Source organism: Dendropsophus ebraccatus, chromosome 1 (genome assembly GCF_027789765.1).
Source record: "Dendropsophus ebraccatus isolate aDenEbr1 chromosome 1, aDenEbr1.pat, whole genome shotgun sequence".
NCBI lineage: Eukaryota > Metazoa > Chordata > Amphibia > Anura > Hylidae > Dendropsophus > Dendropsophus ebraccatus.
The window spans coordinates 78,363,305-78,390,415 of record NC_091454.1 but is presented as its reverse complement, the minus strand read 5'-3'; the positions used below and the strand labels follow the sequence as shown (position 1 = coordinate 78,390,415).

Below are 27,111 nucleotides of genomic sequence, written 5' to 3'. Positions count from 1 at the left end.
GCTTCCCAATGTTCCCTGTCATTTGTTACTGTCTGTTTGAGGTTGAAATGTAATAGGGAAAATAACAATAACAATTTCCTATATAAGCTGTGCATGCAGGTCTTGAATGTCTTTAATTACGCTGGTTTATACAGCGTATAGATAGAAGTAAAGTGCTGCAATGATTTAATGAAATTCTGTTTCCCTGCAAAACTGTACACTCAAAGCTTCATAGTTATTCTCTAAAATGTTTGTCTTGTATAGATAATTATTTTATTAAGACAACCACTTTACATGGTCTGTTATGACAAAAGGACATTGCCGCTATTTGTCCCATTTGTGACTTGCCTTTATAGCAGCTGCAATGGAAATATTCAGCTGGCCATGACTTTCCTGGGAAAAATTGTTTGCCAAAGTTGTTGCAAGCCAGACCTCTATCGCCTCGGTGGTTTGAATAACAGGGGTAGTCTTAGGGCCCTAGTACACCAAAAGATTATCTAACAGATTTTTTTGAAGCAAAGCCAGGAATAAACAGAAAACAGGTAATAAAGAAAAGACTGAGATTTTTCCTCTTTTCAAATCCATTCCTGGCTTTGGCTTTACAAAATCTGTCAGATAATCTGTTGGTGTAATAGGGCCCTTAGATGAGACAGCCAACTTTTAGAAAAAGACTTAAATGACAAATACTAATGCCTGTTCATATGCTTGACCTTGCTAACCCAGGATTGTAATATTTCTGCTATTGCATGTTATTCAGTCACCATTGGTAGAAATTCCTATGTGAGTGGCTTTACACATTGAGGATAAGATGAGGTAACCTCATGGAGACAATATGTATCTGTATACAGTAACCTTGTCCCAAGCTGATGGCATCACAAGGATCTGTAATGCTGTAAATTCACCAACGGATGGGACTTGTAGTAGTAAAAGGACACATAAATGCAGCTGTTTTACATGCAGGTAGAACAATTTTTATTTGGTATTAAAAGGTCTAAAGTTATATTGATCATTTGCAAAAATATCTTTAGGCTTCCTTTGCACATCTGCTTATCCAGTTAAATGCTGACAGAATAAGGATCAATTTATTATTAAGGCCGCATACACACACCCACACATGTTACAGATCCGTATTGAGGCTGGGATCCACATTTTTGGCATAGAACCTTCATTCTGAATGGAGGTGTCCATGCAAATGCAGACGGCTATGGGTGCACATCTGTATTTCTGTCTGTTAGCTGTGTGTCAGCAGCTGTGGGCGGGACTATGGATGTGTAAATTGGGCCTTTTTTTTCTGCTATATAGTTCCAAACTGCCTACTGTTTATAGAAGAGCTTAATAAAAAAAATAATTATATATATATATATATATATATATATATATATATATATATATATATATTTATTTATTCCATACGCACATAAACTACTCCAACTGGCACTTAAAGGTAGTTAGAAAGTGTTAAATTTTTTTAAATGTCAATTTTCGCTCTGGACAGCAGGTGGATCAACAGCGTAAAATCTATGGGGGAGATTTATCAAAGGGTGTAAAATTTAGACTGGTGCAAACTGCCCACAGCAACCAATCACAGCTCCTCTTTCCTTTCACCAAAGCTGAAGGCTGAGCTGTGATTGGTTACTGTGGGCAGTTTACACCTGTCTAAATTTTACACCCTTTGATAAATCTCCCCCTATGTTCTTTCTAATAAACCATTAAACACATTCCAGTCCCCCTTCAAGTAACCTTTCACCTCCCTTTGTATAGGAACAGATGGATAAGAACAGACAAAGAGGAATATAGTATAATAGATAAATTGATGGACAGTAAAAATAGATGTTAGTGCAATAGACTAACCTTATAGTGTTGTGTAAACTATTGACACAACACTAGTGGGTGCATAGAAAAATACAGTAAAGTCCTCAGCCAAGCTTCTGGATCATAGCTGATGGCTCCTGTCTTCATGGCACCGCCAGCAACAGCATACAAAAATGATCTTAGACCACTGGTACAGCTGCGGGGCAGGACTTGTATGACACTCCAAGATGGCAGTAATGGATATAAAAACATTTATTGTGACCAACGTTTTTCGGTGTCGAGCTGACACCTATATCAAGCTCGATAGAGGTGTCAGCTCGACACCGAAATGCGTTGCTCAAAATAAACGTTTTTATATCCATTACTGCCATCTTGGAGTGTCACAAAAGTCCTGCGCCGCAAGTGTACCAGTGGTCTAAGGTCATTTTGCTATACCTCCCTTTGTGGCAACAATATATGTCACTATAATTACATTGTAATAAATCAGCATCCAAAGAAGTCTGGCCCTTTATGTGTTAAAATTAGGTATTCTCCTAGAAGTATAGGTGTTCTTATTTTTCTTGCTGTACAGAGGAGTTCAGCATCAGCTAGTTGCCAGACTTGTGTTCTGGAAGGCAAAGGTACCACAAGACAGTGGTGGCACTTAGCAAAAAGCTAGCAGTGAGCCTGATACAAAGAGCAGCCCATTGCGATCAGAGGTGTGGCAGTGGTGTACTGTATACTTCTTTTATACATTAGCATATGGAATGCCACCATCCCATTGCCTGGAAAAACTGGGACCCTCACGCCACTTCTTGCCTGTAACCAACAATGGCTGCAGCTGCCATCGCGCAGTTCCATCTTTGCACCCGTTTGAAGCATTAGCCCCCCCCCCCACACACACACACACACACACTTTGCTTCCTCCATATGGACCAGGGGGAAAACACTGCCATCACTATCTGAAACCATCACAATAGGACAGCACTATGCCAGCACCCACCCTATGGCAAAGATGCTAAATGGACAACCTGCTAAGTTGATTTTCCTTAAAATTCTTAAAATTTTAAATACAAAAAGAAATAAATACAAAAATAGACATACCATATGTTAACAGAAAAAAAACATAATAAAATAATAAAAATTAACAACATCATGAACCACAACATAACAAGAGTAAAACCGTTGCATCTCCACACTCATTCTTCCCCTCCACCAACCTATGAAAGCTATATCTACAAAATATTCTAAATTTATTTTAACTAATACTAACCCTAACATATTAATGAACCATATACACTACTATATACACAATACAAAACTATATACAATTAACCTATGTAACTAAATGAATGTGAATGTCCCAGTTGTAAATATATATATATATATATATATATATATATATATATATATATATATGTAAATATATATATATATATATATATATATATATATATATATATTACACAGCTAATAAATATTAATTACATACTTTCATACAAGGGAAAAATTTTATATCAAATTAGTGTCCTAGTTTTCTAATGAAAATATAATTAACCTCCTGGCAAAGTTTTCACTTTGACTCATTTGCAGACTGGGTGGTGCCAGGCTAATTACATTGCCCTGCTGTATTAGTAATTTATATCTCAATGGTGTGCACACCTAAGGTAACTTTTTATTATTATTCTCAAATGTTAATAGCCCTGGAAGAGTACTTAGAGGTTGGGAATTTTGTTACACTAAAGTTAAATACCTTGAGGACGTGCCAAACATTAATGTACTATATATTAAGTATTTGCTTAATAGTATTGCTATTTTATGCAAATAGTGTATATATATTATCACACAGTATAAACTACAGTTTTCACGCCTGTCAGATACTGAAAGTAAGGTAACAGAGAATACTGCAATAATCTTTCAACACACAATAATTATTATAATTATAGCTTTGGCCAAATGCAAACTTCGTTTTCAGAAATCTTGTCACAAGGACCTAAGTTGTTACTATAAAAAGCTGTGGAACATAAAAGCAAATGGAGCTATAGAAAACACTTCTAAGAGATGTCACTATTAAACAGTAGTTTAAAGCATTGTTCTAATTGCTTATATTTTTATATCATCTTAAAACCGTCCTTAGGTTTCCATTTATATCAGCGAAAGATTATAGAATCCTCATTGTATTTCATGTGCACAATAAGTAACCCCGCATTTTTGAGTAAAAATAAAAACAAAACATCTCTTTCACACTCTCAACCTCAAAGATATTACCTTCACCCTCCTTTTGTTGGCAAGTACACACCTGCTGCTTTGATCTTACACTGACAGATGGCCCTTATTTCCTATTAAGTCACAATTTAGTGATTCATTTTAATATGCCATGGACAGCAGAAAGCCCAGGACCAGATGTCTATTTATTCTCCCATGGAAGAGTATTCATAAGAAAAAGTTAAGATGACACATGCTCTCTTGAATCGCCCTCTATTTCCTGCTCAGTGTAAATCTGAATGTTTGTCAAAAAAAAATTTAAATGCAGTTTGGGTTCCTATAAACAGCATAGAATGAAAGAAATCCGATTTCATTCATACTGTCAGAAGCTGGTGCCGGGTGGTTAATATTATTTTGTGGGATAGTCTCTATGGAGCACATTCAGCACTGTTACATAGTTGATTTTAATTTAAAGTCATGGTACCTTTCCAGTTTTGTTAGGAAGATGTCCTGGGTCTGATTAGCTGAAGCTCGCACTGAGAAGTTAATTTGACATGCAACATATTTTTCTTGAGGTAAGTGTCGCAGGAAGCTGTTTGTAATAGCTGTCTTTCCCGTGCCTGTGGGGCCCACAAAAAGTAATGGCTTGTCTTGAAGCAGCAATGTCTCCAGGAAGTACATCTGCATAGCAGTCCCAGGCGTGCTCACTATAATGTCATTAAGCTGCAAGAAAAAAGCAGAGCAGGTCCCGACAATGTAAATAGAATATTTTATTAATCATTCTTTTCTCGCAAATAAACTTCGTTTAGATAAACAGTCAGAGATCCTATGTAATGTAGAAGATATTCGTTTTCAGTATTCCAGTACTCGACACCAGTAGAGGGATATAAAGCTGGTTCTTAATCTTGGAGAGGAGGTTGTGATTGGATGTTATAAAAGAAGTGTTCTATAAATAGCAGTCTATCTAAATACAAAGAGTGCATAAAAGGAAAATCTGTTTTATTCATCTAAGTTTTTTTTATTATTATTCGGCTTCCTATTTTTAAGAAGTTACTTAAAGTGCACCAGACTATTAGTTTCAATATATATTTGTTACAGGATCCAGCTTACTTTTTTAAATAAGATCAACATGAGATATGATATGAAAAAAAAAGAATAATTGTAAAACAAATTTAAATGTGTGACGTCCACTTCACTGCATGGTGGGGCCCCACTGCCATATATGCCCTGGCAATAGCAAGTGGTGGCAAGCCATCCAATCACTCTATGGGGGCGTACAGTGACCTACAAAGGCCCTGAAGCTCTGGGCCAATTCTGAGCAGCCGGTACTCCAGAATTACAGTTAAAGAGAAATTTAGCTGCCGGAGATTGTTGGTCTGCCTGTGCCTGTGATTTCTTTCTCGTAAAGTGTTAACATAGTACCATACAGGTGGCCTTGGTGCCTGATATGTTTAGGCCTTTTCATTCTGGAGTGCTATCTTTTGCAAGACTAGAAAAGTCTTCCTCTGGTCTTAACATCAATTTTGTGGATACGTCCACTCTTACCTTTCATTTAATTTCATTTAGTTAAGTTAACAATTGCAATTTCTGATAAAATCAGTTCTACACAATATTACAACATGATGTCAGAACACTCAAATAGCTTAAAGTGATATTGCCCCCCCCCACTCTATGTGCCGTTCTCCGAACCATCCACAAGCTTAGATGCTGCACATTTGATATACACTTGTATAAAACATGTTTGTATCTTCTTTCTGCTCTAAAATCTCTTCATTTTATCAGTTGATAGCAGTTAGGCCATCTCTATCTTAGATGAGGGGGTCCAACTGCCATGAAGCCCGCCTAGGTGACACTGTACACCTATGAAACAGCACAGTCCTACCAATGAAATTAAGCAATTTAGAGCAGAAAGAAGACACAGACAAGTTTTATACAGGTGTATATCAAATGTGCAGCATCTAAGCTTATGGATGACAATATCATTTACATCACCATCACTGGGATTTTATATATAGGGTATACACTCAAGTAATGAAATGTGGTAATCTTACACCTTACATTTCTGAAAACAATGGGGAGAATTTACTATAACCTTTGCATTTTACGACTACCAATTGGTAATTTTTGTTTGTATAATATCACAATGTATTTACTATTTTGGACCAGGTTTGTTGATACATTTGGGCCATTATTTGGGAATGTTTTCCTGTTAATCATGCATCTTGCTATTTTAGCATTTTTCTTTACACCACCTTCCTCAGGCTGGGTTCACACTATGTATATTTGAGGCTGTATTTGGTCCTCATGTCAGGTCCTCATAACAACCAAAACCAGGAGTGGATTGAAAACACAGAAAGGCTCTGTTCACATAATGTTGTAATTGAGTGGATGGCCGCCATACAACGGTAAATAACTTTCATTATTTCAATACAACAGCCATTGTTTTAAAATAACAGCACATATTTGCCATTAAAAGATGGCCATCCACTCAATTACAACATTGTGTGAACAGAGCCTTTCTGTGTTTTCAATCTACTCCTTGTTTTGGTTGCTATACAGCCTCAAATATACAGCCTCAAATATACGTAGTGTGAACATATCAAAGTGTAATTTTCCTCAATATGTGTAACAGGAATTAATAATGAATGTGTGTTTTATTTGTCTGCAATGTGCCCCTCTTAAGAAAATATAACACTTTTGGTTTTCATTCTGGTACCTATTCCTAATCTGGGGTGCAGTCTAGCATCTTTTAGTGTAGTAAATATAATGCTTGTGACATACTACACATTGGCACTAGAGATGAGCGAACCTCGAGCATGCTGAAGTCCATCTGAACCCGAACGATCGGCATTTGATTAGTGGTGGCTGCTGAACTTGGATAAAGCCCTAAGGCTATGTGGAAAACATGGATATAGTCATTGGCTGTATCCATGTTTTCCAGACAACCATAGAGCTTTATCCAAGTTCAGCAGCCCCCGCTAATCAAATGCCGAACGTTCGGGTTCGGATGGACTCGAACTAGAACCCGGTTCGCTCATCTCTAATTGGCACTGTACAATTCCCATGTAGGTCCAGGGAGGTTTCTCTAAAATAAGTATGCTTTCTACTAGCACCCGGCAAGTGTAGTTTTTATTTTACTAAAATTTAAAATGAGTGACTTTGTCAAAAACAGCCCTGTGTAGACACTTTAAAAACATTAGAAGAGTTTTAAGAGTCTTTCCACAATCATGGTGCATTGTGTAAAAATGTTCACAATTCTTTTTAAAGGTAGATGTGAAAGGGGTACTCCAGCATTTATTTCCCAATCAACTGGTCTCAGAAAGTGCTAGAAATTTACTTCTGTTAAAAAAATCTCCAGTCTTCCAGTACTTAACAGCTGTTGTGTGTCCTGAAGGGAGTGTGTATTCTTGTCTGACACAGTGCTTTCTGCTACCACCTCTGTCCATGATACAAACTGACAAAACTGTAATAGAAAAGGAAAAACAAGGGCACCAGTGCCTGGCCTCTTACAGTGCAGGGACCAGAGATATGAAGAAATAATAGAGCACTCACCTTGAAGCCCCTTGGGCTTTGTGCATGTCATTCCCTTCTGTGACATGGTACTCTTAGATTACAGACAACAAACACTGGCTGATGGAGCGTGGTCAGGAGCACGGGACTGCCAAGGTCCATGGTACCATTGATGGGATACTCCCAGGAAGGGCCCATATGCAAGTATAGCAACCAAAAGCAGATAAAATAGGTACTCAGAGAGGTCATTGCTGTACCAAAAATCCAAAAACCACATACGGTATCAAGGTTAAAATAATAATTCATTCCAAAAGTACAATGTTGACACGTTTCGAAAACAGGTGCACCTGTTCTGGTGTAAACATTGTGCTTTTAGAATATATTATTATTTTTACCTTCATACCATATGTGGTTTTTGGATTTTTGAGACAGCAACGATCTCTGTGAGTACCTATTTTTTCTGCTTTTGGTTGCTATAAATGAAATGACAAAAGCAGCAGCAAATGCCCATAGAAAACCTCTCCTGCTCTCCAGACTGGAAAGAATACATTATTTCCTGCAGGACATAGAGCAGCTGATGATTAGTACTGGAAGACTTTTTACTAGAAGTAAATTGCTATTATTATTTATTTTGTTTGCTGGAGTACCCCTTTAAAGGGAATCTTTCAGCTCTACATCATACTTAGAACTCAAGTGTCAAAGAGACTGTGTGACCCCCAGCATGCACCCCCCTCCCTCCAACCCCCCCCCCCCTTCATTGACTGATTGACTTACAAAACTCAGTAATGATAGCCTTGTACATAAGTCAATCAAAGCAGGAAAGGGTGGTGGTGGGAGGAAGTGTACATCATGTGGTTCAGCACAGCCTCTTTGACACAAGCTTGAAGCGTGACCTTTAAAGGGTTAATGTCATTTGTAAACTTTCAAACTTGTCAAAGTTAAGATCCCATTAGATATCATTACTGAGATCTGCTGTGATCAAGAGTTATAGCCAAATGAAGCATGGCTGGGAAATTTCTCATCCTTACAATCCCTATCTAAAACTTTATATGTGCCCCTTAACGTGCTAGGCGACGCCAGGAAGATATGGCCTATCAACAAAACATGTTAAAGGAGCACATATACAGTTTTTACATAGCGATTGTCAGGATGAGAAATTTCCCAGTGCTTCAGCCTGGGTATTCTGAGGGACAGTTTAGGACCAGTGATTGATGATACTCACCTGACATTGTGCTTTTTAACTTTTATACTGCTTTTATTAGTCACTTATTAAAAGTTATATTTTAGGGGTGAGGGTACTGCAATAATATGGGTTTAGTGCCCTAGGCTTTCGGCTCAAGGTTTCTTTTTGACTAACTGTGGAAGTCTATTAGACCCCTACTCTAAAAGTCCTATCAGGTCGTTGGCTGGGGAGTAAAGCTGGGGAGTAAAGGTCTGGTGTAATCTGAACTTTTGACATTGAAGTGTTACTGTAACAGCTCATTCTTCTAAATGCAAATGGATGCAGCCACAAACAGAAGTGGAAATGTCCTATTTTCCATGTATGAGCCCTATTAAAAAGATAAGTGACCCATGACAGGAATACTTTAAAGAAACCAATGTACAAGCAGTAAACAATGTAGTTGCAAAAAACATGGTTTACAAATTAATTAATGCAATAAAGTTCCTGATACTATTTAACTATCTTAACTGACTGTTGTAGTTTGTTTATTTACTTTAAAAAAAAGGTTCAGAAACAGAAGAGAAGAAACATAAAGTATCTGAAGATCAATGTTTTAGGGAACTATAAAAATGTATTATCAGGTTAAAAAGATTTTTTAGATTTTTCAAAAAGGTTTTTCAGTCTGTTATGAATCACCATGTCCCGTCAGTAAATGTGTGTTTTAGAGCAGACAATTAGGTTTGTTGATTTTCTAAATGAATTTAAATTAAACAGAGGGTGCTCAATTTTAAAGAATCAACAAAAGAAGTCACCCATCTGTTATAGGCTTATATTCACCCTAATAATTTCATCATTACATGCCAGTTTCTTAAAAGTGAAGTAATAAATATTTTTAGAAATGAAAAATGTTATAGGTTTCTTGTTAGTCAGGTACTATGAAATCTTCTAATTAACCCCTGAGACAGTAAGGGCCCTATTCCACGGGACGATTATCGTTTGGATAATCGTTAACGATTAACGATCTCAAACGACCGCTATTGCGAAAGACCTGAAAACGTTCACTCATTTCCATGGAACGATAATCGTTACTTATGATCGTAATTGCGATCGTTTCTCTTCGCTATTTATTCGCTATTGCGTTCGTATCTATTGAGAACGACCGAACGATGTCTTATTCAATGCGAACGATTTGCGAACGAGCAACGATAAAAATAGGTCCAGGTCTTATTAAACGATCAACGATTTCTCGTTCGGTCGTTAATCGTTAACTGCATTTCAACCGAACGATTATCGTTCAGATTCGAACGATTTAACGATAATCTGAACGATAATCGGCCCGTGGAATAGGGCCCTAAGTATGACACAGAGGCTGCTGTAAAGAGATCTGTACATCATTACAGCAACAGGTGACACCAGTAGACAGATAACATCAGTATAAGACAATAGCAGCTCCCTGTGGGATGATCACTTTAAAAGTCAAGAGTATGTTGAGCCCCCATAACAAAGTACAAATAATGAAATAAAAAAAAATTATAGTGAAAAAAAAAGTGAAAAAAAAATATCTAGGCGACAAATTCCCTTTAAAGTAAAACTGCCACGACTTTTCATAGGTTATGTTCTCAGCAGCATCATTTGAAGCATCTGCTGTACATTCTCAAATATACTTTGTTAATGGTGCCCTTTGTTCTTTTAGGGGCAAGAATGCTTATATTCATCAAAGAACAGTGTCACCCAGACAGGGCTTCTCAGCCATTGAGTCCCATATCCCTGCCTCGGTGCCAAGGTCAATAGATGAATATAAGCATTCTTGCACCTAAAAGAGCAAAAGGCACCATTAACAGGTAATTGGGGAATGTGCAACAGACACTGTAACTAATACTGCTGAGAATGTTACCTACAGTATGAAAATAGGGATGAGCGTATCACTTTAATTTTGCCCAGATTAGTTTAACACTATTTTGTAAGTGCCTCTAAAAGTGGACAAGGGATTGTTAAATATAGGTTGTAACTTTTTAATAATTCTACTGTATTTCTCCCTTTGCATATGTATATACTGCCTATGCACTGGGAATAGGTTTAACACACAAAAAAAGCCATAAAACAAAAGATTATCAATAATGAGATTTACACTATGTGGAAGCTGACTCAGTTTACCCGATACAAGCAATTTAACTTTATGCTACTAAGAGCAGAAACTGTCTTGAAGGCAGATACTTTATTTGCCTACAGCTAGAGATGTTGTTATTCTTTAGCTAACATGACACACAAAAAATTCTTACTGGTTACCAAACTATAAAAAAAAAAAATCTAATTCCTGCATAGAAATCTTGGAAACTAGGTGGAGAGAAACTGGAAAGTGCCTCTGGCAAGACACCTCAAATGGAGGTTACGTTGACAGAACTAATTTTAAAGTTTAAACATCACTGTATAAGCTGATATAAATCTATTGGCAAAAGATTCACTTTCTTGGACAAAGTATACATTCTTTTTACCTTACACATTTTTATTTATATATGGGGACATAGTCAGAATGTCCTGCATAGGTGCATTTAAAAAGTCCTTTTTTTTAAAGGGGTTATCCAGACTTTTTTTTAAAGGGGTTATCCAGTGGTACAAAAACATGGCCACTTTATTCCAGGGACAGCCCCACTCTTGTCTCCAGCTTAGGCTTGGTTTTGCTGCTCAGTTCCATTTAAGTGAATGGAGCTTAATTGCAAACAGCACCTGAACTGGAGACAAGAGTCGTGTTGTCTCTGAAAGAAAGTGGCCATGTTTTTGTAGCACTGGATAACCCCTTAAGTTTTGTTGCTGCCTGGTGCTAAACTAATCATACTGCACTCAATACCACATATAATATATGTACTATCAATTGTACTCCACAGCTTGTTTTTTTATGCTTATTGGTTTATTTCATCATTAAAGTATACATATGCAAAAAATAGTTGCGAAACACAGAACTAGCCAGATATCCCTCAGGGAAGGACCCAGACAAGGAGTGGCTCCTGTAGGAAAACTACCAAAACCACCATATTAAGTTGGACTACCCAGTAAGTAGGATGTTGACTTATAATATAATCTATAATGTTATAGAACTGTGGCTCCCCATTGGGGAAGAATTTGATTGTATTACTGAATGCTGTGCCATTTATAACAGTAAAGGGACAATTATTATTGCAATATAACCAGTGTGTGCCCTTGTGGCCAAAGCTATTTTATATTCAGTACCAGTAGCCATTAGATTTTGAGTAATTATAATATAAAAAGCATAAGCCATGTTAGTGGTTGTATTCCACATGCCAGTGAACCAAGGGCAAGAGGAAGTCATAAGAAAAGCCAAAGGAACTGTTTTGTCTTAGGTGAAAAATAATAAGCAATTGATGTTTTAGTTCCTGTGGCTGTCTTTTTTAAGAACTTGAGTGTGAAGGTTAATAGAAAGGCAGGGTATATAATACAATCTATGGCTCTCAAAATACAAGTCAAGCAGATTTAACTAAAAAATATATTAACCCTTAAGACACATATTTGCCCTTCATAAAGGCAAGATGTTTGATCCAATGCTTTAAGTTTTGAGTAGCATTTTTCACATCTTGCATGTTGCTGTGAAATAACACTCCTGAATTCTGTACTGTATTAAAAAAAAAAAAGAAAAAAAGAAAAAGAAAAAGACTTTCGTTTTGGGAATGGCATTCATTTTTTCTTCCCAAGCTCAATTCATAGCTGATTAAATTAATATGATCAATTCTATTACACCATCTTCCTAAGGTTTTTCAGGTGCATGATTGTCATTTAAATACAATATTTCACGTAAAAGGAAAAGGTTGTATTACATTCTGCAATTGTAATGTCTCTAAAATCTGTACAAGATTACCTTTTCTTTAACACTTTTATTTTATTCTAATAGGTGTTCTGTACATTAATACATTACGGACAGAAAAATTGGATGGATATCCAACCTACATATCTTCAATGAGTCTTTTCTTTATCTGCCTCATTTTTGTCCATGAATATAGCAAATGTATCCGTGAAGACATTTGATGAAGCTGACTGTTACACAATGGCATTGGAGTTAAATATTTTTCTTTAATTGCCCAAAATATCATTCAATTTATTATTGAGCACTCTTTAAACCCTTTTTGCAGTTGACTGATTATATGTCTACGATGTGTGCGTTGTCATGAAAAAGGTTTCACACTATTACCCCAGAAAAAGAAAAGTAATTTCCATATTTAAAAAAATCAAGATTCACCTTTAACAAAATAAAAGTGTTTCTATCTGCTTTTATGCTGTGTACAGAGGTTGCATTGACTTCTGCGGGTGTTGTAGGTTCTATATACACTTTTCATATTTATTTCTAGCTCCTCTTTTGATCTAAGGCTCAGTGACATAACCACTGTACTTGTGATTTATCTACTTCCTGTGATGTCACGTTCAATATCTGTTTCTTGTTTCCTCCACTGAAAATAATCACCAGTGGAGTCATCTGGTAGTTAAAGCAAGTCCCTCCCATAGGCTTGCTGGAATTCCACATTGATTTTAGCCCTGCCCCTGTAGGTGAAGTCAACACAAGATAACAAGGCAAACCACAGTGCCAACCACAACATAACTATCAGCCCTTGCTCTCCTCCATTTCATGCTGCCCTTTCTGCTACAGCTTGTATTAGCTCCACCTACATGGGCAGGGCTATAAATTTATGTTGAATTTCTGCCAACCTATGGAAGGGACACCTCCCCCACCTACCTGATGACTTTACCTGTGATTATGTTAAGTTAAAGGAACAGGAAACATATATTAGACATGACATCACAGGAAGTAAACAAATGAAAAGTCCCAGACAACCCCTTTAACATTCTAAAATTGCTAAATGCTTTTTAAATTATTTTTTAAAGTTTTTATTTACTTTAATATAAAATATATTTAAAATATACTTCTTGTCTATGTTTGTACCCTCAGAATTGTAAAGTGCTGCAGAAACTGTTTGCACTATATAAATAATTATTATAATTTTTTTTACTATAAATTTTGTTTTATTTAAAAAAAAAAAGTTTTTTTTGTGTAAAAATTAAATCAGGGTTGCCAGTAGAGATGAGCGAAGTTATCAAAAGTTCGGTTCTGAAGGTTTGTCGGATTTTGGCATAAATGCGGATTCGTCCGAACCGAACCATAAACGAACCACACAAAAGTAGCTAAACTATGGCAACTACACTAGTGGGACTATTGTTCAGCACAAACCACATAAAAAACATGCTTTTTTGTGTAAAATATTTTTAATGTCCTATTAATTTCAATGGGAAAAGCGTCTCTTTTTAAAAATTTTTGTTGCATTTTTACAGCATCACCTCCCCCAGCAAAAAAACACATTAAAATAAGCGCAAGAAAACCCTGGTGACTGGGACTAACCTCCTAATGATGGGGAAAATGCTAGAAAGAGTGAGGTGTAAGAGTGTAATAGGAGGAGAAGCATGAGGCGCATAACACATAACATAAAAGTTAACCTTTTTACCTTTAGCTGTGCCTAGAGATACAACTATACACTACAGGTATACACAATATCCACTGACTAACTCAGATGAAACAATAACTTTTAAACGATTACAGTTTCCTGTTAAGGCTAGGTTCACACTGCGCTTTCAGCATCCGTTTAACGGATCCGTTTTTTTTTTACGGTCAAAAAAGTAGTGTCAACAGTACTTTATTGTGCGTAAAAAAAACACATCCGTTTGGATTAGGGATGGTCCAAACCTGCCGAAGTTCGAGTTTGTATTTACCCGAACGCTCGGCAGCAGATTCCTGCTGTCTGCCCGCTGATCCAGCGGGAGCAACGCCTGGAAAACTAGGATACAGCCTATGGCTATGGCTGTATCCCAGTTTTCCAGGTGGTCCTCCCGCTGGATCTGCCCGCTCCACAGAGCGGGCAGACAGCGGGAACCATTACCGAGGGTTCGGGTTCGTACGAACCCAAACCGAACTCGGTTTGGACCATACCTAGTTTTGATCTGTTTTTTTTTTTTTTTAATAATGGAAGTCAGTGGAAAAACAGACCAAAAACGGATGCACACAAATGCATCCGTTTTTTGCAAAAAAACTGATCCGTTAAACAGATGCTGAAAACGCAGTGTGAACCTAGCCTAAGCATCATTTGCAATGACAATTAACAAGGCCCAAGGCCAATAACTGCAGGTGGCGGCATAAATCTTAAAGGGGTTGGCCACTTTATAGTAAAATAGGCCAGTACAAAGTATTAGTAAGTGTGCTCAATGTATATAGTGGCAGTAGCTCCCTGTGTACCTCATAGAGCTAAAATCAGTCTCCCCTGCTCTGTTTTGTTTCAGTCCAGAAAATGGCTGACATGGAGGAGCATGTGACCAGGCCCTGTCCCCTGTGTCCTCCATAGGCATGTACAGGCTCAGTGGTGGACACGGCATGGTCACATGCTCCTCCATGTAAGCAATCTTATGGACCAAAACACCACAGAGCAGGGCAGTACAGCCTGGAGGAGGGGAGTCTGGTTTTATCTCTATGAGGTACAGCGGGAGCTGCTGTCAGTATATACAGTGAGTACAGTTACTAATACCACTGAGCAATTTTACTATAAAGTGGCCAACCCCTTTAAGTTTTTCTAAAAGTTTTTAGTTTATTTCTAATGTGCGTCAGTTACAATTTACATAAATAGAGCATAACTGTCAGGGTATATACTGTAGGGCTTCTGGTGTTTTCCCCATAAAAACAAACAAACAAAAAAAAAAAACGAGGGCATAGATTGGCCTCCTGGGCACCTTGCGAACAAATCTAATTAAAAGTCTGACACTTTACACCTGAGCAACACCAGGTACATTTTCTAGTCTAAGTGTAATTTGATGACTTTTTCTTTTTTTGTGCGTGAATATTCAAATATAGACAATAAGGACTTAGTCATATGTGTAGTCTTTGTATTGAGTAGACGTTGAAAGATGACCATAGCGTATATAACTGTTGGCACACGTGCATGATCATTATTGTATATATAATAGCCTTAAAATAGCTTTATAGGAAAGCAGTAAAAAAAAAAAAAAAGACAAAATAAAAAAATCTCGAAAAACTATTCTTACTCCTGTTAATTTGACAAGCACTCAGTAAGCATTTTGAGATGCATTAGTGCTGATGTTTCCAAGCTGTCAATTTAAGTAGTAAAAAAGGAGGAGCTGCAACATAAAATATATCTTAATTCTTCTCAAGACTGATTTTATGATATTTACTTTCACACATTCACTGACCCACAAAGTGTTGCCATAGCTACACTAATGGACTAAGGAGAAAAAAGAATAGGTGACAAGAAGTATTTGAATATTATTTTTTTGTCCTTTCGCAAGATGCTTATGGCAATTTGACCTGCTTAAGGAATATAAATGTGTTCAGCATTGACCTTCAGTAGTGAAGGAAATCCACACGACTTAAAATGCATTTCTTTTACACAATTTTGCACACTTGTCTGGTCCTTTCATTGTCACATTAACTCCAGCTACACTTCTTGCTATACATTTAAGTTGTACATAATGTATAACTGATGAGCTGCGAGTTTATTATTATGGTATTTCTAATGACACAGCAAATAAACATAGCATCCTATAAAGCACCTAACCCCTTCCTGGTTTTTGTGTTACAGGTGTTGCAGGTGTTGTGTTACTATGTTCCCACAGCGTCAAAAAAAGAGAAAGGGCGTCCGATTTCGCTATTTAAAAAAATTTCAGTTTTTGCAGCGATTTAACTGACTGCAATGGCAATGCATTGAAGTCAATGGGAAGACGGATTTCCAATGCACACAATGTACTCAATAACCGAAATTTACAGTGGACGTCAAAATAATGAACATGATCATTATTTTCGGACGTCTTTTGCAAACAGCGGACGTTTTTTATTAGTTGTTTACACACAGTTTTTCTTTTGTCACCGTTCTTTCTTCGTTTTTACTGTTAAATTCAATAGACTTTTCAATTAAGCCACACCCAAAGGGCAATTAGTAACCCAAACTAGAATAATGTACCAACAGTCATCATTGCACTAAAAGGAGGCCAGGCTGCTAAATGAAGTCCGTTATTTTAGACTCAAAAATGACGGACGTTATTTTAAGTGCAACAGTGGAGTATATATATATATATATATATATATATATATATATATTTATATTTATATATAATTGTAATATAAGTATATAATATACATACTTAAAGAGGACCAATACAGACTGCCTTTGCAGTCTATATCTTTCTAATTTATCTAATCCATCCTAGCAGTAAGGCCGGGCGCGGCCATCTTGATTATGTCCTTTGCGTTCCAATGGTGCGTTCCACCGTCGGACCGCAAGTGACGTCATCAACATGGCGCCCGGCTTTACAGCACCGCTACAGAGGACTGGGTAAAGTATAAGATACAGACTGCAAAGGCAGTCTGTATCTTCATAAAGTCTATTACTGAAGATACAGACTGCTTTTGCAGTATGTATCTTATACTTTACCCAGTCCTCTGTAGCGGTTGGGCGCCATCTTGATGACGTCACTTGCGGTCCGACGGTGGAACGCACCATTGGAACGCAAGGGACATAATCAAGATGGCCGCGCTCGGCCTTACTGCGCCGCTAGGATGGATTAGGTAAAATATAAGATACAGACTGCAAAGGCAGTCTGTATCTTCAGAGATAAACTAAACTGTCAGTTAGGACATTTATACACAGTGATCTCGCACTGTATAGCGCGGGATCACTGTGTATTCACAGAGCGGCGGGCAAAGGCTCATGGGAGCCCTTCCCGCCGCTCGGCATGCCAGGAGTTTCCTGTCGCGCGCCGGCTCTTTTGAAAAGAGTCGGCGCGCGACAGTGAACGGAAATGCAAATATATTAAAAACCCGGCAAAAAAATTGATTAATTATATTTACAAAAATTTATTAAAAATGAAATCTTATTAAATGGAGCAATTAAAAAAAAAACAAAAAAAACATTTGACCGTGATTTGTTCTCTTTAAATATAATTGGCATCAAATTCCACAGTAATTAGCACCAGAATTTGGATGCTTGCGATGTTCTGTTCCCTTGTGGGTGGAAACTTAACTTGCATTAATAACTTTTTTTTTTACCTGTGTGTTATTTCTCTTGTTGTAAAGTGATGCAAAATATGTTGGTGCAACATAAATAAAAGATTATTTTTAATAATGAGAACCAGCGGAGCTTTGTTATCTGTATATATGAAATACCATTATTTTGTATACACTACTAAAACGACTCTTATAATAAATGTATTTTTGACACCAATCTATAAGTATCGTCCTCACTGACAAACAACTTTGTAAATCATTTTTACAAACTGTCAGCATCACCTCTGTTTTGCATGAGGTTTACAAGGCTTAATGCTGACATCTGTCATTGTCATTGTAAACCCTTATTATAACTAATCAATTTTTCCATTTAAAGTTTTTGTTCCTTCAATCATCATTGTCACATAGCAGATACAAAATGCTTGTTTGCTATCACAACTATACCTGACAGAATAATTTGCTATTGACTTATATAATTCATAAACTGCGCTGTTTCATTATAAAACAACTTTTTCTTCATGTAAACAGGTCTAGGAGTATGGTACTTGCTAAGTATAATATAAATGAATTAGTTAAAGGGGTTATCCATTAAAAACACATGGCCACATTCTTCCAGAAACAGAAACTCGTGTTGTCTCTGGAAGAAAGTGGCCATATTTTTCTAATCCTGGATGACCCCTTTAATAGGTAAGTTATATTAACAAAATTCACAAAGTGAGGCTAAGTTCACACAACGTAAATTTTCTATTCACGACCGTTGTTGCCAATTTGCAACAACGGCTGTGATTAATAGAAAATTTATGTTGCACTGCAGTCACTACGCATAGTATACCCTCTGGCCGGGAGTCCTAGCGGCCAAATGAAAAAACTGACATGTCAGTTTTTTGCGGCCACTATTCATTGAATAGCGGCCGCACAACACTGAAAGCTCACACAATGAAAAAGTATGGCTCCGGATGCATTTTCCATTGTTTGCTATGGTGAATTGGGATGTGGGCACACATGGATGCACCCACATCCTAATTGAGCACAAATGAAGTTCATCCGGCTGGTACTGACACTGGCCGTTCTGTGACATGGTCGGGTCACAGAACGGATGCTGGCATACTGCGTGTGAACCCGTCCTGAATGTGTTTTAGTGCCACATTTAGCATTCCATGCTCTACATGGTGATATCTAACCAATGCCTCCTTCTAGCACTGGTCACTTTATTCACTATTAGGGTTTATGTATTGCTTATGTTTGCTTGATGCTTGTATCTTTAGACTGGACATTATTATGCACTTACACTTTGATTTGCTGGTGAATGTTTAGATCTTGTGAAACCTGTTGTCTGATTTACTTATGTTATATCTGCCTTATATATTGTATTGTTCCCTCTCTGATGTATTGATGTATTGTATTTAACCCCTTAAGGACAGAGCCTGAAATGGCCTTAAGGACAGGGCCAATTGTCACTTTTGCGTTTTCGTTTTTTCCTCCTCGCCTTCTAAGACTCATAACTCTTTCATTTTTCCACCTACAGGGCCACGTGAGGGCTTGTTTTTTTCAGGAGCAGTTGTACTTTGTAATGCCATCTTTCAATCTGCCCTAAAATTAATGACAGAACCCCCAAATATCATTTATGGGGTGAATATGGGTCAAAGAATGTGATTCCGCAAATTTTGGGAATGCGTGTAATGCACTTAACAGTAAACCTGGCATTTTTCCTTTATTCTATAGGTCAGTCTGACTTTGTCGCTATAACATATCATATATCATGTTACTTAGGGTTATCTAAGATAGGAAAAAGCACTACTTTCTAGCAAAAATAGCACCACCCCTGCCCCTATGTGTGGTGTTACAACCCAGCTCCATTCACTTGAACAGAACTGTGCTAAACCCCACACCCAAACTGTGGTGCTGCTTATTAAAAAATCAGCCATGTTTTCTAAGTCTGGATGACCTCTTTAAATCACTTAAAAATTAGATTACTATATCTACATCACATTGTGGGATATACCTTAGGCTAAGTTCACACAACTTTTTTTTTGTAAAGAACGGACGCTGATTGCAATGGCCTCAGCGTCCATTCTTTACTGCGGGGTCGGTGCCCGCAAATCCATTGTGAGAAAAGAACATTCCTGCAGCCAATACCGAGGTATCGCCTGCAGGAACAGTCTGAGTACAACCTGGCGGCCGGCTGTTTAACAGCGTCCGTTGCTGTGGACGCTGTTAAATGTTGTGTGAACATAGCCTTATCCAGAACAACAGTGCATATAACATTAACATAAATTGAGAAAAAAGATGAATGCCGAGAAGCATTTGTTTATACCCATAAGTAGATGGTGAACAACTAACTAAAGACAACTCTTCATAGCAGTTAAATCCATTTGTTTGTTTTTTTTGTTTGTTTGTTTGTTGTTGATTTATTTTATTTATTTTTTTTGAGAAAACAAAACAGCAGATCTGGAGCACAAATGGTAAGTGAAAAATTTAAATATCTGGAATATGAAAACTTTCCTGTAAAGTTTAATTCTTTGGGTTTACCGGCATTTTATTATTTCTATGATTTGAGTTTTAATAAGATTATTACAGTTTTTGTATTATTTAGTGCTATATTCTTCTAATATACAGCTCACTTTCCTGCATTAGCATAGAAAAGCCTAAATATTCTAATAGGCATTTTGTGCGGGCATATAACATAGTGGTAAATAAATAAGATACTTTATTCACAGATTTGTTTGTGTAAAATTTAAAAGAAAGAGAAATGTTGCAACATAATAAATCAGGATTCTGTCCTGAGTTGAGAATTCGCAGATGGTGTGCAAGACATAGATATGACTCATATCGGTACATCTCAGAATTAATGTGGCCAAACATGTTTATAGCAAATTTTGTACACTAAGCCTTAATGATATTTGTGACAATCCTATTCAGAAGCAAGCTGCCCTAATTCTCTGCTGTCATTTCATGTTACCTTTTATAGCAGAATATAGAGAGCTATGCATTAATAAATGGGTGCATGGCTACTCTTTATAAAACATAGCATTTTTAAATGTTCCCTATTATTTACCAATGAATCAACTATAATAGGTCAAAAATATTTCTATACTTACAACAACATGAGCGTCTCTTTCATCAGTCTTAATATTGGAGAAAAAGGCACCATTTCATGTAAGAAAAGAAAATTAACATTAATATCAGTAATGACATGCTATAAATGTATTTAACCTGTTACATAAACCTATTTCTGAACAGAATGGGAACTAAGAAAAAAAAACTATTTTAAAGATGTACTGTCTCTGCCCTTCAAGTCTGTTGATATTTTAATACATATCCTGCTGTCCTTAGAATCAGCTAATTGACATTTCATACTTTTCTGTATTTGTATACAATTACACCCAAGTCCTTCTCTACCAGTGACTCTCCCAGTGTAACTCCACCTTAGGACACACAATGAATTCAGGTTATTATTAGTGCCCAGATGAATAACTTCACATTTATCCATATTGAACCTCATTTGCAAAGTAAATACTTAAAAACAAGTATTTTCCACAGTAACCAATTAGAGATTATCTTTTATATCTTAATGAGCATTGTGATTGGTTGCCATAAGAAAGACAGAACATCTTGCTGTTAGTTTTATTTATTACACAGTACAGTCTATGGAGATGTGCAGATGTTACAAGCTAACTTGGACACTTTTTCAGCCTTTTCCCATTCTCACATCTTCATAAAAATAAGCCAGTTTCACTAAGATGGTCTGGTTTTCAAGAACCCTACACTTCAAGGTTTTAGTTGCCCAAACAAAAGGTTTATTAAAGTTTCTGATTCCCCTTGGTAAATTTGGTGTTTTTTTCACATGACAAAACTAAAACCTGACCTTCCCACCACACTAGGAGTGGCAGATTTTTAGAATGCAGAACCTAGCAAATGATGCTTTATTCCTCCATAGTGTATTGTCACTAAAATCACACCATTCTTACTGCACAGCTTACTCCAGCACTACACAGCAAGCCAAAGTGACAAAAACTTCACAGAAGTACACACTTAAAATGTTGGGGATGTAAGTATGGTTCCCCCTTTTTATGAGGAGATATTTTAGGAAAGTTTTTTTTTTTTTTTTTTTTACTTGTGTGTATATCTTACTTATATGTGGCTTAGCACTTACAGCCATCTGGTAGAGGATGTCCATTAGTAAGCTGGGGCTTAGTGTTAGCCCATAAAATGACTAAAACTTGTGTTGAGTGAGCACTAATATGCTTGACTGAAGAAATGAACTCCAATAAAATCAATGGGAAACTCAAACATTTAACTAGAATGTGCCTGCTTAATTTTTTTGTCCTTTTTTTTTTTTTTGTATATTTTGTCCCTTGAAGAAATGTCTAAAGGAAATAAACAAAGAATATATCAAAAATGCAATAGGTTTTTGAAAGGCACACTAAAAATCTGGCAGAAACCTATTTCATTTTCTCGATGTTTCATGCCTGCACTACCTGGATCTTCCCATTACCTCTTTTGCAGTGGGTACTGCGATAACAGGATGGACTGGGTTAATTTTAGCTATTTTAAGGGCAAATGCTATTTAAAAAAATAAAAAATAACTAATGCAGGGTGGGGGTGGGCTCTGATCACCACAAACATGTCGGCCAGCACCCCTGCCCCCACTATATATAAGAACATACACTACACAGAGAACAAACCCTGCTTTGTAAGGTGCTGCTCCCGACACAAACAGTGGTGGCAGCAGAGGGGCTGTGTTCCCCCTTAATGCTGCCAGGCACTGGAAATGTGTTTGTATTAATATATATAATGAATTAGAAAAAAGTGTCAGTCTTTGAAATAACCTTTTATTGTAACAGCTGAAGCATGCAAAAATGATTAAGTCGGGGGCGTGGCCTGGCTATGGAGGAGTAAGCACGCACCATCTGTGAGCTCCTGCAACAGGACACCAGACAGCCTGATAAAGCACCCCAAGATTGGCCAACTGCACCCCAAATGGTCGGTAGCCGCAGGAGGACCAAGGCAGGCACAAAACTATCTCAGCCCCGGCCAGTCCGGGGTAGCCTGGACCGCTTCTTCTCACCCGCCGGTCGCGGCCTACCTGCTGGGCCTGCAGCCTCCGAGCTCCCCGGCCCTCGAGTTACACGAGCGGCCGCCGCCGCAGCAGCAGCCGCCGCGGTTCCATCCGGAACAGAACTACAGCCAGCCCCCGCCGGTGTGGAGTGCCCCTCGGTGACGGCAGGAGCAGCGGTGAGGTCCCCGGTCCCGACCCCCCCCCGCTCTAGCTCCCCTGAGCCCCGACAACCGACCGGAACGAGGCGCAGCCCAGCTTACCCATCAGCCCTCAGACGCTGCTCCCACAACTCATCGGAGGCGGCTGATCACCGCCGGTGACATAGAGCCTCCTGGCCCCCACCTCAGGGAAACGGTGCCCGTCTGCCCCCCCTACACAGGCGCTGTGCCATTGAGCCCTTACCTCAGGACAGTGACAGAGGCAGTGTCCCCCGGTCCCTGCATTGAGGTAGCTGCGTCCATGAGGCCTCACCTTCGCCCAGCAGTAATCCCTGGCCCCAGCCTCAGAGCAACAGTGTCCTCCTGCCCTAGACTGAGGGAAGCAGAGGTGGCCATAAACCCTGCTCCCTGTAGGGACACAGACTGTTCCTCAGCATCAGGTCCTATCCTGGCAGCCAGCATGTCTTCCCTGTCCCCTGCTGCACTTCCCTTCTCCTCCACTAGAGGCAACGAGCTGCACCATCCTAGCTCTGCTACGTCTGTTAACTCCATACAGGATGGCACAGAGTGGGACTGGAAAGAATATATGAAGTTACTGCCCACGCGCTCGGATATGGAAAAGTTTGTGGAACGCCTGGAAACCTCTTATAAGCAAGAGCTTAATTCTCTCAAGTCTGACGTGCATGCCTTGGAGGCAAAAGTTTCTGATATTGCTGCTGATCAGGTTTCTTTGACCACCACAGTGGATGATGTTCAGGCTACCCTTGCTAACCAGGAGAGGCAAATACGTCATCTTTACAGGCTTCACGATGACGTGGAGAACCGCGGCAGGCGGAATAACATTCGTATTAGAGGGCTCCCTGAAGCAACTAGAGCGGCTGATCTCATCCCGTCCCTCCAGGACCTGTTTGCCTCTATCCTTAAGCGTCCACCGGGGGCAGAGTTTGAAATTGACAGGGCTCACCGCACTCTGGGTCCTGTTTCTACCAATGTCAATCGGCCTCGGGATGTCATATGTAGGCTCCACCATTACAGAGTGAAAGAAGAAATTATGAGAGCAGTGCGCAACATGGACTACGTTGATTTTGACGGTGCCCAATTGATTTTTCTTCAAGATCTTTCCAGAGCTACTTTAACACAACGACGGGCTCTAAAACCCCTATTGGAGCTGCTAAGAGAGCGGGAAATCCAATATTCTTGGGGTTTTCCATTCCAACTGGTCATCCGTAGAGGCGGGAAAAGATTCGAGCTACACACATCTGAGGATTTACCTGTCTTCTTGGCTGCACTGGATCTGCCGCAGATGACTTTGCCAGATTGGGATCCGGTCCCGCCGATAGCACAGGGCAGGCTTTCTCGCCCTATTGAATTGGCAACCTCCAGGGACTGAGGACACTTCGGAGGGTAGCAGCCATGGTATCTTGTTCCCTTGAGGTGCCTTACTGACGCTGGATGTATTTTTTTACGTTTCTGAACATTGCGTCATGCTTCTTTATGTTTGCGGGGTCTCTACCTTCGCTTATCTGGTTATAGTAACATGGACATATGGTTATGCTGGTTAACATGTGTGCAGGTCGGGGGGGTGGGGGTTGGGGTTCTCGGTGAGCTTACTTAGATATTTGTTTAAGGGGTGTTTCTTAATTTATTGCATGTATTTGTAGGGTGCATTCATGTTATACATTTAGCTTACATTCTGGTGTTCTGTCACGGGCTTACAGACCTTCATCTGTTAGTCCGTCCCTCTCTAAAATAGACGCTTGACGCGTTGCTGTACCCATTTGGGTCTTTCCCGGTAGTGTAGAACTACCCGGAGACGGAGGTTGTCTCTCTTGATAACCCTCTTTTTCTGGCTGCAGGTTCGGCCTTGGTCTTTCTTACTAGACATACTCTCTCTCTGTCGTTTCTTTCTTCTCCTCTTTTCTCTACTCCCCCTTATTTCTTTTCTGCCTTTCTCTTCTCCCTCTAAGGCGGGTGGTGGTGGGGACATGGCGGGGGCGGACGTTAAACTTGCTTCCATTAATGTTAGGGGATTGAATGTCCCGCAGAAACGGTCTCAGATCCTCTACTTCATGCACAGACAGAAGGTGCATATTCTACTACTACAGGAGACCCACTTTCAGACTGCCCATGCCCCTCACAGAACCAACCCAGACGCAAAATCTAAAGGGGTCTCCATAGCACTGCATAGGACCTTGTCGCATAAACTGCTTGATTCCCTGACATGTCCTAAGGGGAGATATGTTTTCATTAAGATAGAAATCCAAGCGCGGATTTACACTGTTGGAAACATTTACCTCCCTAATTCCCGTCAGGGCAGTACCCTGAGGGCTATACTCCAAGCGGCCTCTACATTTATAGAGGGCGTGCTGATTTTAGGGGGTGATTTTAATTTGGTTATGGACCCTTCCTTGGACACCTCCTCCGGCAAAACTGCGGTGCCACACTCTGATTATGCGCTTGCACGGTCGGTCCTCGGTCTCCATAGTTTGGTGGATGTCTGGCGCATCCTTCATCCTAAGGATAAGGACTTTACACATTACTCAGATGCACATCGCAAGTATGGTAGACTTGATATGTTTTTTATCGCTCAGTTTGCCTTAACGTTTAATCCCACGGCCTCAATAGGCACTGCCTTGTGGTCCGATCACTCTCCTATTTTTCTGTCATTGTCTTTGCCGGGGATGGTGCCTAGGGAATGGTCGTGGAGATTGAATGAATCGCTCCTCAAAGATGTAGTGTGTAAAGCGGCTGTTACTCAGACAATAACTGATTTCATCCATGACCACGCTGACGATGATACTGCCCTACCTATGCAATGGGAGGCCTTGAAATGTGTTGTCAGGGGAACCCTGATTCAGCAGGGGGCTAGGATCAAAAAGGACAGAGGTGCTAAAATTGTTAACTTAGCAGGTAAAGTTGAGGCTCTCTCCAGAGCACATAAACAAAATGCCACCGATGAAGCTCTGACAGCATTAACGCTGGCTAGGGAACAATTGAAGGACCTCCTCAACAAGTCTTCCTCCTCCCAGCAGGAGCGCTATCGCAGCTATCTCTATAAGCATGCCAACAAGTGTGGCAGAACACTGGCTAGACTGATCCATCCAAGGACACAGGCTACGCACATTCCAAGCCTCCTTGACCACACTGGTACTGCCATACACAATCCCAGAGAGATATCTGATCTCTTTCGTTCCTATTTCTCATCTCTGTATAACATTAAAGGGCGCTACTCGGAGATGCCGGCAGAGGACTTGGAGTCTAGGATATCTGCGTACCTGTCAGACACGAAACTGCCTAGTGTCCCTGCGGAGGCGGTCGAGGACTTGGAGTCTTCTTTCACTGAAAGTGAGCTCGGAGGTGCCATTGCTGACGCAAAGGGTGGAAAAAGTCCGGGACCGGACGGCTTCACCGTTTGCTTTTTCAAAACATTTAGGGATCTGCTACTGCCAATTATGACTAGGTGCTTCAATAGTATCTCAGCAACATGCCCCTTTCCCCGCCAGTCGTTGGAGGCGCACGTGGTGGTCCTGCCCAAGCCGGGCCGGCATCCTAAATACTGTAAAAATTACCGTCCCATTTCCCTCATTAACTGTGACCTCAAACTTTACTCTAAGATGCTAGCCAATCGCTTGAGTCTCCACATCCCCCAACTCATTCATGCCGACCAAGTGGGATTTGTTCCAGGCAGGGAGGCAAGGGACAATACGCTGAGGACGCTCACTTTGATGTCTTGGGGCAGCCGTACGGAGTCCCCTTTGTGCCTACTCTCCATCCATGCGGAGAAAGCTTTTGACAGGGTGCATTGGGGATTCCTGCGGATGGTCCTGCGAGGAGTGGGATTCGGTCCGCTTTTGGTAGACAGAATAATGGCGTTGTACTCTAATCCCTCAGCTCAAGTGCGGGCTAATGGTTTATTATCTAGCTCTTTTGAGATCCACAACGGTACGCGTCAAGGCTGTCCCTTGTCTCCCATGCTTTATATTCTATCAATGGAACATTTGGCAGTAGCCCTCAGGCATAATCCTACGATCCAGGGTGTTGCGATTGGTCAGGACCACCACAAGCTCGCATTATATGCAGACGATCTCCTGCTCTATATTTCATCCCCCACTACGTCACTCCCTTCTATCCTACAGGAGTTCCAGAGATTTGGCGACCTCAGTAATTTTAAGGTAAACTTGACTAA

The 27,111-nt window shown here is 39.4% G+C and overlaps 1 protein-coding gene across 1 annotated transcript in view; it reads right to left on the bottom strand.

Moving 5' to 3' along the window:
- Positions 1-27,111, bottom strand: part of LOC138783023 (dynein axonemal heavy chain 3-like) — an 877,176-nt gene that overhangs the window by 322,799 nt on the left and 527,266 nt on the right. Inside the window, exons 41-42 of the mRNA XM_069957145.1 lie at positions 20,807-20,833; positions 4,460-4,698 (exon numbers count right to left, since the gene is read on the bottom strand). Coding sequence (XP_069813246.1) covers positions 4,460-4,698; positions 20,807-20,833 — 266 coding nt within the window. The remainder of the gene's footprint in view (positions 1-4,459; positions 4,699-20,806; positions 20,834-27,111) is intronic.